At 40.0% G+C, this 14082-nt stretch overlaps 1 protein-coding gene across 1 annotated transcript; it reads right to left on the reverse strand.

Annotated features, from left to right (window-relative positions):
* Positions 1-687: 687 nt before the first annotated feature.
* Positions 688-2289, reverse strand: LOC137628555 (protein FAM200C-like). The gene has a single exon (XM_068359707.1). It carries the CDS (start codon positions 2287-2289, stop codon positions 688-690), a length of 1602 nt encoding a protein of 533 aa, XP_068215808.1.
* Between the last annotated feature and the right edge of the window lie 11793 nt (positions 2290-14082).

Genomic DNA, 14082 nt, shown 5'->3' on the forward strand with positions numbered 1-14082 from the left:
ACTAAAGTAAACAGACAGCCACAATATAGTACGGGGACTATCGGTTGCCCATACACCTAGCTATGGCGGGAGTTTTCCCGCGTTCCCTTTACTGTTTTTGGGGACGGGACGGAAGGTGAAAAATTATAACTAAAACACACATTGAACGATGCATTTTGGCTATACAAGAGTAGTGATATGAGAATATCTCTGTACGAAGTACTTGTGAATATGCATGAATTCTCTTGAAGTAAGAAGCGACAATTAAACTTGATTTGAAATGTTTTATTTCTACACTGAATGCATGCAAACTACCAACGATTCTTAGGTGAAAAACGTATATACCCAGGAGGGTATAAAGTATATACTCACATTAGGGTAAAAGACAAAAACGCTAAAAGTTTTGCGTTCATGCTGCATCTAGTGCAGTGTTTCCCAACCTTTTCCAACCCTAGCACCCCCTGTTGTCATGTCTAAGCAGTCCAGCACCCCCTAATTACCTTAATCATTAATATCTTATTACTAGGTAACTAGAATGATAAAGGAATGTGAAGTGTACTGCTTGATCAATTTTCTTTTGTTCATTCCTTAAAACTAACACAAAATACCAATATTGTTTATAAAAGAAATAAAAAAAAAAATTATATAAAATTAAATTGCATGGATTTAAATATGTACAACTGGGTAATCAATCATACTGTACATACATCAATGTGATTTTTCCTGTTGCTTATATGCAACTAGTTTCTCAATTCTAGGCTTTGTGTTGGCCAGAGCCACCCTCATATCATGAAGCAACCCAATTTGAAGTCGGTTCCGGGCAGTTGTTTTGATTTGGAGCATGGTGGAAAAAGCCTTTTCACAGAGGTAGGTAGTTGGAAATGGGATGATCATTTCTAGCGCTGCCTTTGCTAATCTAGGGTATGCTACCAACTGATCACACCAGAAACCTGACAGCGGTAGTGTGCGAAATTTTGTTTGACAACCCTGGTTCACCTGCAGATCAATAAGCTCCTCCTTTAGGTTATCATCATCATCCATATCTGCCAAGAAGGGCTGCTGTATCCATTCTGGAAATGAATGATCCATGGGAAAGTATTGTGCCATAGTGGTCTCTAGGAGTGAGAGGTGAGCAACAATATTTTCTACAAGCATTGGCTGGATTGTCTTGTCTCCATGTTTTTCATCCAGGATAGGAAAGCTTCCCACATTTCCTCCCTGGATTCGACGCTTCCGCAGTGATATTTTCTTCTTGAAGGCTTCTACCTTCTCTGTACAATCAATGTTATTAGCAAACATGCCTTGCATGGACAAGTTGAGATCATTCAGATGACCGAAAATGTCTGCCAGGTAGGAGAGGGAGAGAATGAAAATTTCGTCCTCAAAATTTTCAGCAAAATCACTCTGATACTCTCGGAGAAATGTTGCAATCTCATCAGCGAGCTCTGCAATACGTGCCAGCATTTTTCCGCGTGAGAGCCATCGCACTTCAGTGTGGAAGAGAAGCACCTGATGTTCACTTCCCATCTCCTCACAAAATAACTTGAACATTCTGTGGTTTAAAGCACGTCCCCGGATGTAATTGACAACTTTAACACAGACGGACAGAACTTCTTTGAAATGAGATGGCAATGTCTTTACCGCCAACGCATGGCGATGGAGTACACAGTGCTTCGTAATGATATCTGGTACCCTCTCCTTCACTAGAGCAGCAAAGCCAGACTTATTCCCCAGCATGGCTGGGGCACCATCTGTGCAGACTGATCCTACCTTCTCCCACTTGATCTGATGCTTCTGAAAGAATTCGTCCAAGAGTCGGAATACATCTGCTGCTTTAGTCGTTGTCTGCAAAGCCAAACAGAAGAGGAATTCATCTTTAATCTCACCATCTTTGATGTAACGGGTATACACAATCAGTTGACTTAGGTTGGAAACATCAGTTGATTCATCCAACTGCAGACTAATGCGGGTAAGACTTGCTTGAATCTCCTCTACAATTTGGTCCAAAATGTCACAACTCATATCTTCAACTCTTCCTCCAATGACATTATTGGACAAAGGCACATCCTTCATCTTCTTGGCTGCCTCTGTTCCCAAAATTAACTCAACCATCCGAATGGTGCATGGCTTAATCAAATTTTCTGGAGCCGAATGCGAAGCCTTGGCCCTAATGCACTGGTATGCCACTTCATATGAAGCTTGTAGAAGGGGTTTTTGCACTGGCTTGAATCCAAGTTGGGGTAGTGTACCTTTCTTTTCATATCTAGCCCTCTTCGCCTGCAAGGCCTCGAGAGACTGTTCAGTGTTCATGTTCTGTGGCTGGATGCTTCAACTGGTGGTCTCGGAGTCTAGCAGGCTTCAAATTTGAGTTGCAAATGATAAAATGGCAAGTCATACACTGTGCCCGGTCTGGTCCTCCCTTATCGTCCAGGAATGCAGTGAAACCATATTTGACATATTCATCACTCCATTTGCGTGTCTTCGGCATGGCAGATTCACATAAACCTGCAAATGAATGAAGAGAAGGATTCTAGCAAAAAAGCAACAATGAAACTTTTATAAATGACATTAAGAAATAAAGAAACAGACTCAGATTATCATCAAAACATAATGCTATTAACAGTTAGCCTCTCCACTACTACTGCCCTCCCAACGGTAATCTAATTAAAAAAAAAATCGAGCATAGCTTCCCCATCCTTTCTATAATTATATTGATTTCACTATGGGTGGCGGGTTTGGGAGGGGTATAGTATTAGATGGGGTTGCGGGAGGAGAAATAATAAGATATGGGAGAAAGGAAAGCAGAGTACAAAATATATATTTGACAAGAAGAAAGCAGCAAGTTTCTATAAAAAAAAAAATGTTGGAAATAGGGTTTAGGGTTGCCATATGTCCTGATTTTCTCAGACATGTCCTGGATGTAGGTGTCAAAATCATGGTCCGAGGGGAATGTTAAAATTTCTTCAAATGTCCATAATTTCTTCTTTAATGATGAATATATATATATATATATATATATATATATATATATATATATATATATATATATATATATATATATATATATGTAATAACAATAATAAAAATAACAACAACAAAGACAACAATAACAACAGTAACAACAAATAAAAATGATGTAAATGAATAAATTAATACATTATATATATATATATATATATATATATATATATATATATATATATATATATATATATATATATATATATATATATATATATACAGTGTATGTGTATACACTATATATATATATATATATATATATATATATATATATTATATATATATATATATATATATGTGTGTGTGTGTGTGTGTGTTTACACAGGATGCATATATATATATATATATATATATATATATATATATATATATATATATATATATATATATATAATTATTTACACACACACACAGTATTTATGATGCAGCCACAGACCTAATGAAGAAAGAAGAATGTAACTATATTAAATATAATTATTATAAATTAGCCTTGAGGTCAGTTCATTTTTCTCTCTTTCGAATTATTTTTGCGCACACACACACACACACACACACACATATAGTGGTAGCTCTTACAAACTGCATTTTTTTACGACTCTGGAAGGTGGGGGGGGGGGGGGGTGTTCAAGAGGGAACCGTCCGGTATTTTGACTGTTCAGATATGGCAACCCTAAAAGAGACTGCTTATTGGCCTAAACTAGTGAAAGGAAATCTGATGATTCAATTTTAAGGTATTTTTAGCTAAAGTTGAAACCCTGCATGTGGTGTGTATGTTCCAAATGTGTGTATACATTGAAAACTTGTAAAGAATAAACGTGTGTGTGTGTGTACCTACATACTGATGGCTAAATTCTATTATTATTATTATTATCATTATTATTCAATTCTTGCACACTTATACTTCTTACTTTTGACCAGAAACTATCACGGAAAAGGTCGACAATTAATTTCAGATAAAGAATCAACATAAAACAACCAGGTAACTGTAATATATCTAATTCAGGAAAAATACTAAGCGAAATGACAACATGCACACTGATTCAAAACATAGCCTACCCAAGCGCTACGAAGCCACTCGCCTCTGATACCAGGGTTCCAAGATTTTAGTCTTTCAATACTTTAGTATTGAAAAACGTCATCACTTCTTTTACAGATAATTATATGAAGCGACACATTTGTGAAGAATTTTCTTCACTACTCTTCTTCTTCATAGTTTATACGTAGACTTTGTTATTGTTCGTGACGTCACGGTAGGGAAAAATGTGAGTAATGTCTCTTTCTTAAGCGAGTGTCCCAAGATTAATACTTTTGTATTGTTTGTATACATTATTCTACCGTAAGTGTTTAGGTACAGTATTTTAAATCTCTTAATTACAACTCAAGTCTGCTAGTCTAGGAGGTATGGTTGTCCACACACGTGAGCCCGACTTGCTAAATTACCTTTTAGTTTCATTTTTATTCTGTATGCCAATTGTTTAGAATTAGGATTATCTTTGCCCCCTGGAGTTGCAAGATTTCTCCTTGTATTCTAAATAAGTGTGTTGCTTGAAATTCACAAGGCACAAGGTTTTTGAGCCTGTCCTAAATGAGAGTTGGCACCTCAAGACTAGGCCTACGCACCAAGATACGTTTTTTTTTTTGGGAAGGAAGGAGGACGCAGCTGACCTGAACTCGACCTCACAAACATACAGGCCACGGTACGAAACGGAGCTGCCCAGTCAGGCTCCAATGTCAACCTCGTGCTCCCACTCTCCATCACTAGCCTGTCCCCTTACATAATAACTAGCCAAGAATACGTCGTAGAAGAGGTCAAGCAAATGACCAGTGTTAGTGCATAGCTGCTAATTCTACAGCACGTCGGTTCCAGTCTTGGGGGCTAGTTGGAGAGCTTGGAGGGGGCCGTTGACTCTGCAAATTAAGTACTGTAGGCCTAGTGAGCAAACTGAAGACCGCCACATTTAGGACACGGGCGCCCACAACATATAAAAATCTTGTGAGTTTAACTAATGGCCATTCCCCCTTTAGATAAGTTTCAATTTCTCATAAGTTAAGTTTAGGTATTATTTTGGCATTACATCTTTCGGGCTGCGTGCATGGAAATTAATGTATTCATATTTTTTTTTTGATCTTGGTAATTGCTTGAGGTCACTGACCACATGTTGGGACCTCACAGCATCCTACCGCACAAATTGTTGATCAGAATGTTTTGACTTATTTATTCTGTTTGAGGTTTAATCCACGTGTTAATTCCGTTTAACGTTTTCAAGTTTTGTTGTAAATTCACTTATTCATTTTATCACATGTAAACTTATAATTGAGTTACTGATATTTTTTTTCCAATTTTTAATTTGTTGTGTTAAAATCATCGAGTTATTTCCATTCCTTTTTCTGTAATAAATCATTTGGAATAGATTACACATTTTGGTATCTTTAACCACATTATATGAATTTAGCTAATTTATACTATGGGACGGGTCAGAAGTACCCAAGGTGTTGAAAGTAACCTACTCTAAACAGGTAAGTTGGTATCAGCGAGTGTACGCTCTTTTACTTAGTGCTTTGAAGGTGAAGATCCCCATTTAACTTTACTTTATACTTTTATACTCCACTGTTCCCCCCTTTTTTTTTATTTGTCTCTAGTTGCATTAACGTAAGATACCTGTACAGCATCTCACTGGGGTCACTGGGACGGAATCGAAACAGAGCCTTAGAGTGAGATGACTCTAGCCCTGACAAAGCTAGAGTAGGCCATAAATTATTTCAAAATTAACGTGTGGAGTCCTCCGGCCTCTGGACAGTAAAATTACCTCCTTTTGTATTTGAGTGAAAGGTTAGTGAACTATGGCAGTAAAGTATTAGCAGGGCGTTTGTGTCCCGAGAGTAAGTGCTCATTATCCTCCCCTGTTGAGCTTTGGGTAATTGCCGTAGGGAGACTTTCCTGGACTAAGTTCCCACTCAGCCATTCACATAAAAATTCTCCACAACATTGGAGAGAGAGAGAGAGAGAGAGAGAGAGAGAGTATACTTTCCAATGGACTTACCAGTATTACTGGAAATAAAAGATAGTCTTAGATATGGCGACAAAACTCAAATATGTAGGAGCTGTACTGCTCTGTTACACTGCAACTGAACAACTACAGTGCTACTGTCTGGCTGTTACTAGTCCCACAGTCTCGCCGCTCTCATGTCAGATACAAACAAGTACCGAACGTGTACTGCAGAACTGGTCACGCCTTGCTAGGAAGTGATATTTTAACGTCGTGTGTGTATCGCTTCCCAGCACCCCCAATAATTGATTTCAGCACCCCCAGGGGGTGCTAGCACCCCAGGTTGGGAAACGCTGATCTAGTGGTTGTTTGTAAGATTGTGAGCTCTACGCAACATCCAAAACTAGAGAGAAATCCCGATAGGGTTTCCTCTTTGTTAGGAATAATCTCTCTTAGGAAGGAATATACTGTAAGTAGTAATAGAATTCATATATATTATTATTATCATTCAGTTCTTGTTATATAATCGCTCAGTCATATAACTGACAGCATCATAAATGAATTGTGGATTTTAATGAATCATATACAACCAAACAAAGATCTATTGTTTTGTTTCCTTATTACAACGTAGGAGAAAAATCATGCTTACGTGGAGTTTAGAAATGTTTTAGAGAAGGATTACGTGAAACTTAGAATTGAAGTGACGTCCTTATAAATGAGTCTCAATTCCAAAATCATGTTCTATCTCAGGGACTTCATTTCAGAATTATATTTTCCGACGAATAAAACCAATAGGAATAATCTAACACTCTACACGTATCATTGAGGTAGAATAGAAGGTCTTATTGATAAAACAAAGTGAAATCACGTGATGTAAACGGTGAATATAATTTAAACAAATAACATTGTGAAAAATTTTCTCCCTCAGCTGTCTTTGAACAGGTTGTCAGAATAGGTGAGTATATTCAATCGCAGAACTGAATGTAGCATCTGTACATTTCTATACGGTACGCCTTTGTTGAGCTTGAAACCCAGTTTATTCTATTTTATTTTTGAGCAGATGTGGTGAGCTTGATAGCATCCGAAAAGACGGGTACAGTTTAGGATCTCTTCATGGGTTACTGAATGGTGTTCGAACAGCACTGATATTGGTTAAGTGAAGCACCATAAACTTTCCCTATTTAATATATATATATATATATATATATATATATATATATATATATATATATATATATATATATATATATATATATATATATATATATATATATATATATATATATATATATATATATATATATATATATATATATATATATTGTATTCGCGGCCATTAAAAACATGTTTCATATGTAACCAAACCATATTGTAAGAGATTGCTCTATTTTACTAACACCTGGCGAATGTTTTATTATTTTTTCTTTCCAGGGTGGATCTTCCCTAGTATGTATAGTACAGAAAAGCCAGGAAATGAGAAATGCGAGTACACCGACGCTGCCTAAAATATCTTGACTAACCCTTAAAGGCAAGGATGAGTGGAAGCTCTAGGAGACAACTCGATGATGACATCTGCCAAAGATATTGAAATTTTTCTTTGGTAATGAAGGAAAGGAAAGGGTAAAATACAATAAGCCATGAAGTATAGCAAGAAGAGCCTGGAGTAAGGACACATGTTGCTGAAATAATGGACAATAATGAGGATATGAAGTAAAGAAAATTCAGTTAAAATTTTGAAAATCAAAATGCAACACAACCAGGCGATGGATGCATCAAACAATGTCCAGATGTCAGTTAATGGACTCTTGGGATGCGTAAACAAACAGAGACTGTAAGTAATTGAGGGAGCTTAGAATTGAACCTTGATGATAATCAGGAGGATTGCGGAAAGAGGACAAGGAAAAGATGCAGATATATGGAGCAGGTGTGGCGCGTAAATGAGTGATGGGACTTGGAAAAAGGAACAGATACACAATGCGACCTGGATTCACTATGAAGGATGTCTATGCTGGAGATAAATATTTTAGGGCCAACATCATATTCTCTTAAACCTAAGTAACCCCCCGTTATGAGAAAATTAACACCAAAAGATAAAACTTGTTTAGATATATTTATAGAAGGAAATGTGTTTCCCTTTCGGAAACCTATTTACTTCTATAAATTTTTCATGTTCTTCATTATAGCTACACTTATTGTAGTGGATTTTAGCGAAGTTGAAAACTAAACAAAGTTGGTTAATCTGGTTCCATACCACCAATTAGATATAGTTCTGATACCGTAAGTAATGCTGAGAAGGATAAGAACTTATATTCTTCTTCCTCTTCTGCCCAATCGTTGTGAAACTTATCCTTTACTGTATCTTAATTACCACTAGAGGTATTCAATAATTAATATAGTGTACCAGGAAATTTTAAAGATCAAATTTTACCATAATAATGTTAAACATAAGTGTTTTGTACAATATAATTTGCAGCAAACCACACATCGTACAATCGTAAACTATTCTTGAGCTCACAAAAGTCTTTAGAAATAAATTACTATTACGGTCAAATATATCACGTTTATTGGTTCTTGAGTTCCAGTTTTCTCCATGAATAGGGGTCAAATATTTATGTTGACCATAAAGGTACATACAAATTTATAATATAAATCAGTGAAGTCTAAACCTTACATGTAATATTCAAAATTCGACATTTTATGACAAACTTCTTTTTCATGACTTCCGCTTTGAAGTACTTATTAGCCAGTATTTCAGTTCCTAATTCAAGAATATTTGTATGATTAAGATGGAAATTTCAATGTTTTTTTTTATATAGAATATAAGTTCTTTATTTCTAAAGACCTTTGTGAGCTCAAGAATAGTTTACGATTATACGATGTGTGGTTTGCTGTGAGACAGATGAGGAGGTCAGCATTGTTGACTGTGGAAGACATGGAGCTCAGGATAGGAGAATCATCCTAAGAATGGTCAGTGAAGTTACAGGAGACAACTCAGATGCCAAGGCAGCCCGAGGACGGGCCAGTTGATATGCCAGAGGAAACCCATGTACCCAGGCAGACTCAGGAACCTAGAGAAGACCCTCAAGGTAACACTTTTTCCCCCAGAGCAGAGGTAAGTGCTCCTTTTCCAAAGTTTGTAATAAGTAATACTGCAGGAAAAAATAGTACCTCACCTTGTTGCTCTTATGATGTTTTTTTTTTTCGGAAATAGAATTGAAAGGTAATGAATCCTCTCCCAAAGCTCAATTTAGATTACATCCTGCTTGTTCTGGTGACATCAGAGTCATCATATATAACAATGCAAGTCTAGAGGATCCCCGATTTACCCGATCATTCCAGAGGAAAGAACCAGAATCATTTTGGAGTATGGTTACCCACTTGCATATGATGTGGAACGGGTCAATTTTTTTCAAGGGTTGCAGCGAGGCTGAGAGAGATGAAAGGAATGGAAAACCTACCACAACCGTAAAATGTAAGTACAGGGGCCCTGTCTCCCCACAGCTGCTGTATCTTGGGATATGGGGAAAATATCCTGTAAAGGATTATATACCCCCTCCTCTCAGGTGCTACAACTGCCAGCGGTTTGGGCACCAAAGTGAACAATGCACTGCCAGGGAGAAATGTGGTATCTGTTCAGGGCTTCACAACACTAAGAAATGTCTGGAGACTTTCAAGAAGTCTAAGCAGTACAACCCTAAGTATCCTGATTGTGATAGGAAACACTATGCGTGGAACAAATCATGTCCCGCACTCATTGATATCCTGAGTAAAAAATGCCTCTTTGACAGATCCCACGCATCAACTGCACTGAAGGCCCAAGGGTTGGGCCCCAATATCAAAATCAAATCAGTCTAAACCAGGTTCAGAATAGTCATAACCTGAATCTGAATAGTCGGAACCATAATCATTTCAGGCAAAACCAGAATCAGACCAGACACATCCATGCTACTAGGTCTCTGGGTAACCACACCAATCAAGGGCACATTCGTGTCCCCGGAAATCATTCCTCTGCGGACATAATCTTTCAAGGCAGGAATCGGCCGTGTGTAGCTCCTCTCCCGCAGGTAAATCTAGCAGTTCCCCCGGAAGCTGAATTTGTCACACAATTCCTTTGCCTAGAGCCTAGTGATAACCAGAACCCTCCCCAACCTTTGATAACCACACAGTCACGACCCTCCCCGGCCCTTCAGGCCCCCTCCTCAGAGGCCCCTCCCTCCTTGACACCCACCCCTAATCGTCCTCTGGTGACCTCCCCTGTCACTTCATCTTCCGCAGCAGTGGCCAGGCCCGCTGCCCTTTCCTTTCAAGAGGTTACTCCCTCAACAGGTACCACCCCCTTTAGCAACCTTAACCAAGGTCCTCCCACTGTGGAAGACATTGACACCTCACCTCTTCTCTCTGTCCTCACACAAATGACGTCCATCCTCTTAGAGGCCAAAAGTAATCCCATTACTGACATATTACCCAGATTCATGGAGTTATATGTCAGATTGACTGCCCTGGCAATGAGCCAAAAGGGAGAGCTCACACAGTAAATCGGATACAGATCTTGAACTCCAGCCTTTCATCGTAGTAGGGACCAGAAGGTGATGCACTGGAACATCAATGAAATTTGCCACAGGTTTGCTGTTCTCCAGGCACAAGCAGAAACATTTAAACCAGATGTTGTGTTTCTCCAGGGGACCATACTTCGTGACACAGCTCATTTTTCTTTCAGGAACTACACTGTTTACAGTTCACCACACACTGACAACACACATGGCCTCATTACCCTAATCAAGAACGCCATTCCCTCCATCAGGCTCCCCCCCCCCTGGCCCCTTGCAGTGATATTGAAACTTTGATCGTTTAAATAACACTTGCCTACACGACACTGACAATTCATAACATTTACAAAAACATTAACAAGACTCTTGAAGCCCAGCACATGTTTGGAGAGGTGGAAAACAGTTACAATATCATTGCCGGTGACTTTAGGGCACGTCACCCTATCTTACAAAGCCGGTATTCAAATCAGACAGCTAACCATTTGCATACCCTCCTCCAAGAATTCCCAGGTGTCTCCCTCCTCAATAACTCTGCAGTCAGCACTAATGTCAGAGGAGGCACCCTTGACCTTACACTTGTCCTCCGACAGTTACTTGATGCAGCCACCTGGCAACTCTACCCCACATTAACCAGTGATCACTTTGCAACCCTCTCTACTATACCCCTCACTGAGCTCTCTCCCATCCCTCCCCCACTCTCTAAATGGAACCCTGTTGGCATGTAGACAACCTCCCAGAGGATCCCATTCCTATCCTGGAGTAATTCACACACCAACTTGGTGCTGCCTCTGATGCATCCATGCCACAGAAAAAACAACATACTGTTAGAAACCACAAAGATGCTTGGTACTGCCCCAGGATCAAGGAGATGAACAGGCGAGTTAACAAAGTCCACAAAATTTTCAGGCGCCACAAGAATGATGCCCTACATCTGTTCCTGCGGGAGGTTGTTAACCACTCACTGGAGGTGGCCATAGAGGTCAAGTGGGAAAGATGACTTCAGCGGTCTAGTAATGTTTCAAATCACACATCCCTCTGGGCCAAATAGGCCTGGTTCTCCAAAGTTTCAAGGAAAAACAAACCCAATGAACCAAATTCCTACAGGCCCATCGCTTTTCTCAGCTGCATTGCTAAAGTGGGTGAAAGGATGGTTCTCAAAAGACTAAAATGGGAAGTCGGCTCCCTGCACCACAGATTATATGCCTACATAAAAGGTAATGGTACTCAAGAATGTATTTCAGATGACATTGCAACGATTGACCACAAAAGCACCCTTGTAGTCGTCCTTGACCTAGAAAAGGCTTATGAACTGGCCAGTCATGAGGCAATACTTATAGCCCTAGTAAGGAAGGGAGTGAAAGGCCACCTTTCCTGGTATAAACAGTACACCGAAAACAGAGTTGCCAGGGTCACCTTTCAAGGGGCCACCTTCCCCTATCTACCTCTTTAGAATGGTACTCAAGGTGGCATTCTCAGTCCTTTTTTATTCAATCTTCTCATGAAAATCCTTCTTGATTGGGGATACCCTGACTGTGTACAGCCTTTTTCTATGCAGAGGATGTGTGCATAGTTGTCACCCATTCAGTCTTCAACAAACATCGCAAAATTCAATCTCAATAGATAGAATCTCTGCTAAAGTAAAAGATCTTGGACTTAAAATGAATCTCAATGAAACTAAGGCCATGGCCATAAAGCATACAAACCCTCCCCCCCCCCACTCCGGCTATTAGGTGCGCCTGTCGAGTGGGTATACAGCTTTGTCTATTTAGGGATCAAGATTAACTTTAGACTTTCAGCTACTCCCGAAATTTAAATGTTAAAATTCAGAACCAAGTCCCGTAGGTGAGCCCTCAGAAGAATTACCTACCTTAGTCAGGGTGCCTCTCATCATATTCTCAGGTTATTTTATGTCCAGGCAGTGCGCTCCCTTGTGGAGTATGCTGCTCCTGTTCTAACCTCTCTATCTACCATACAGAAAGCTGCACCGGAAGTTATTTAGAATAATGCCATGCGGACCATCCTTGGTGCTCCCATGTGGACCAGACTCTTCTCAGGACTGAGACCAACCTATTCCTTTTCATTGACAGAATCAACATTCATGACAGTTCGATCATTATCAAGACCTTCAAGACTGACAGGAATGGGCCACTTCGATATGAACTTAGACACCTAATTCACCTCTCATATGATTTAGACTCCACCCACTCCTATGCAGGTCACCTTGTTCGGGCGCTTAGATCAACTCATTCCCAAAGTACAGTTGCTGCCCTTGAAAAAGATTAATTTTTTCAGGATTATGTAGAAAAAACCCCATGGGTTCTAGGCCAGTTAGAATTAAATTACACTGCCCTCCCTGTATCTAAAGCCCACTCTACCCCTGAAATATCCCTTAGAGCTAGTCTTCACTCTATCCAGAACACCCGTGCTAACAATGTTTACTTCACAGATGGCTCCATTGACAGGGCTGTACCAGCTGCTGATGTTGCGGTCTACTCTAAAGTCCTCCAGGCCAGATGGAGGCTATTAAACGATGCCTCCACGCTGCAGACCGAACTTGTAGCAATCCTAAAAACATTGCAACACTCTGTCACTGCCCGAGGGCATACCACAATCCACACTGAATCGATGGGTGTGCTTTTTGCCATCAAAAGCTCCCCAGTTAAAGAGAACACCCTTATTGTCTCCAACATAAAGCTCCTAGCTTTTGTCCACTTTCAGAACCACAGATAGGTCACCTTAAACTGGATCTCCAGTCACTCTGGGGTTCAAGGAAATGATGCAGCGGACAGCCTTGCCAGGGGAACCCCTGCAGTAGACACAATTAGCATCACCCTCAATTCCTACATACATCAGTTACAGAAGTTAACGTTAAACTACTGCTGCAACCAGCTCCTCAGTGATGTCAGGCAGGCCAAATTAGATTCTTCTAGGACTGACGCTTGGTATATCAATGTAACAAATCTTTTCCCTCGGTCCCTCCCCCATAACACCCCCAGGACGCTTGCAGTAATTTCTCACAGACTCAGACTCGGCAACTCCTTCTCCTGTGAGATGGTCGACCTTGGTGATAGACAGTGTTCTTACTGTGACCTACCAGTCAATCCCTCACTTGACCACTACCTGCTTCACTGTACAGAAACTTTTCCCCTAAGGCTGACTCTCAATCCTAGCCCTCAGCTCACCTCAGTCTCAGTAGCCAGGCACGTCCTGGAAAACATACAAACATTATCAGGGGTCCTGCGCTCCTACCCACTACCTCCGTAATGGGCCAAATTGGTTCCTGCGCACTCCTCTCCCATCCTTTCCTACACCATACACCCTCTAGATAACCACACTGTATACTCTACAGGCTGCGTGACAGCTATACCTATCCCATCATGTCATAAAATCCCTTCTAACCCCACACTAGTTTACCTCTCTTACTAACTTGCTTGTTCTCCTAGTTAGGTATTCAAGTTACTTCCCACTCTCACTCATGATGCTATTCTTCCCCTATAACCCATGCCCCGCCACTTGCTGGGTCCTCCCCTCTCCTCATACTCCTCCTT

Source organism: Palaemon carinicauda, chromosome 36 (genome assembly GCF_036898095.1).
Source record: "Palaemon carinicauda isolate YSFRI2023 chromosome 36, ASM3689809v2, whole genome shotgun sequence".
Lineage (NCBI taxonomy): Eukaryota > Metazoa > Arthropoda > Malacostraca > Decapoda > Palaemonidae > Palaemon > Palaemon carinicauda.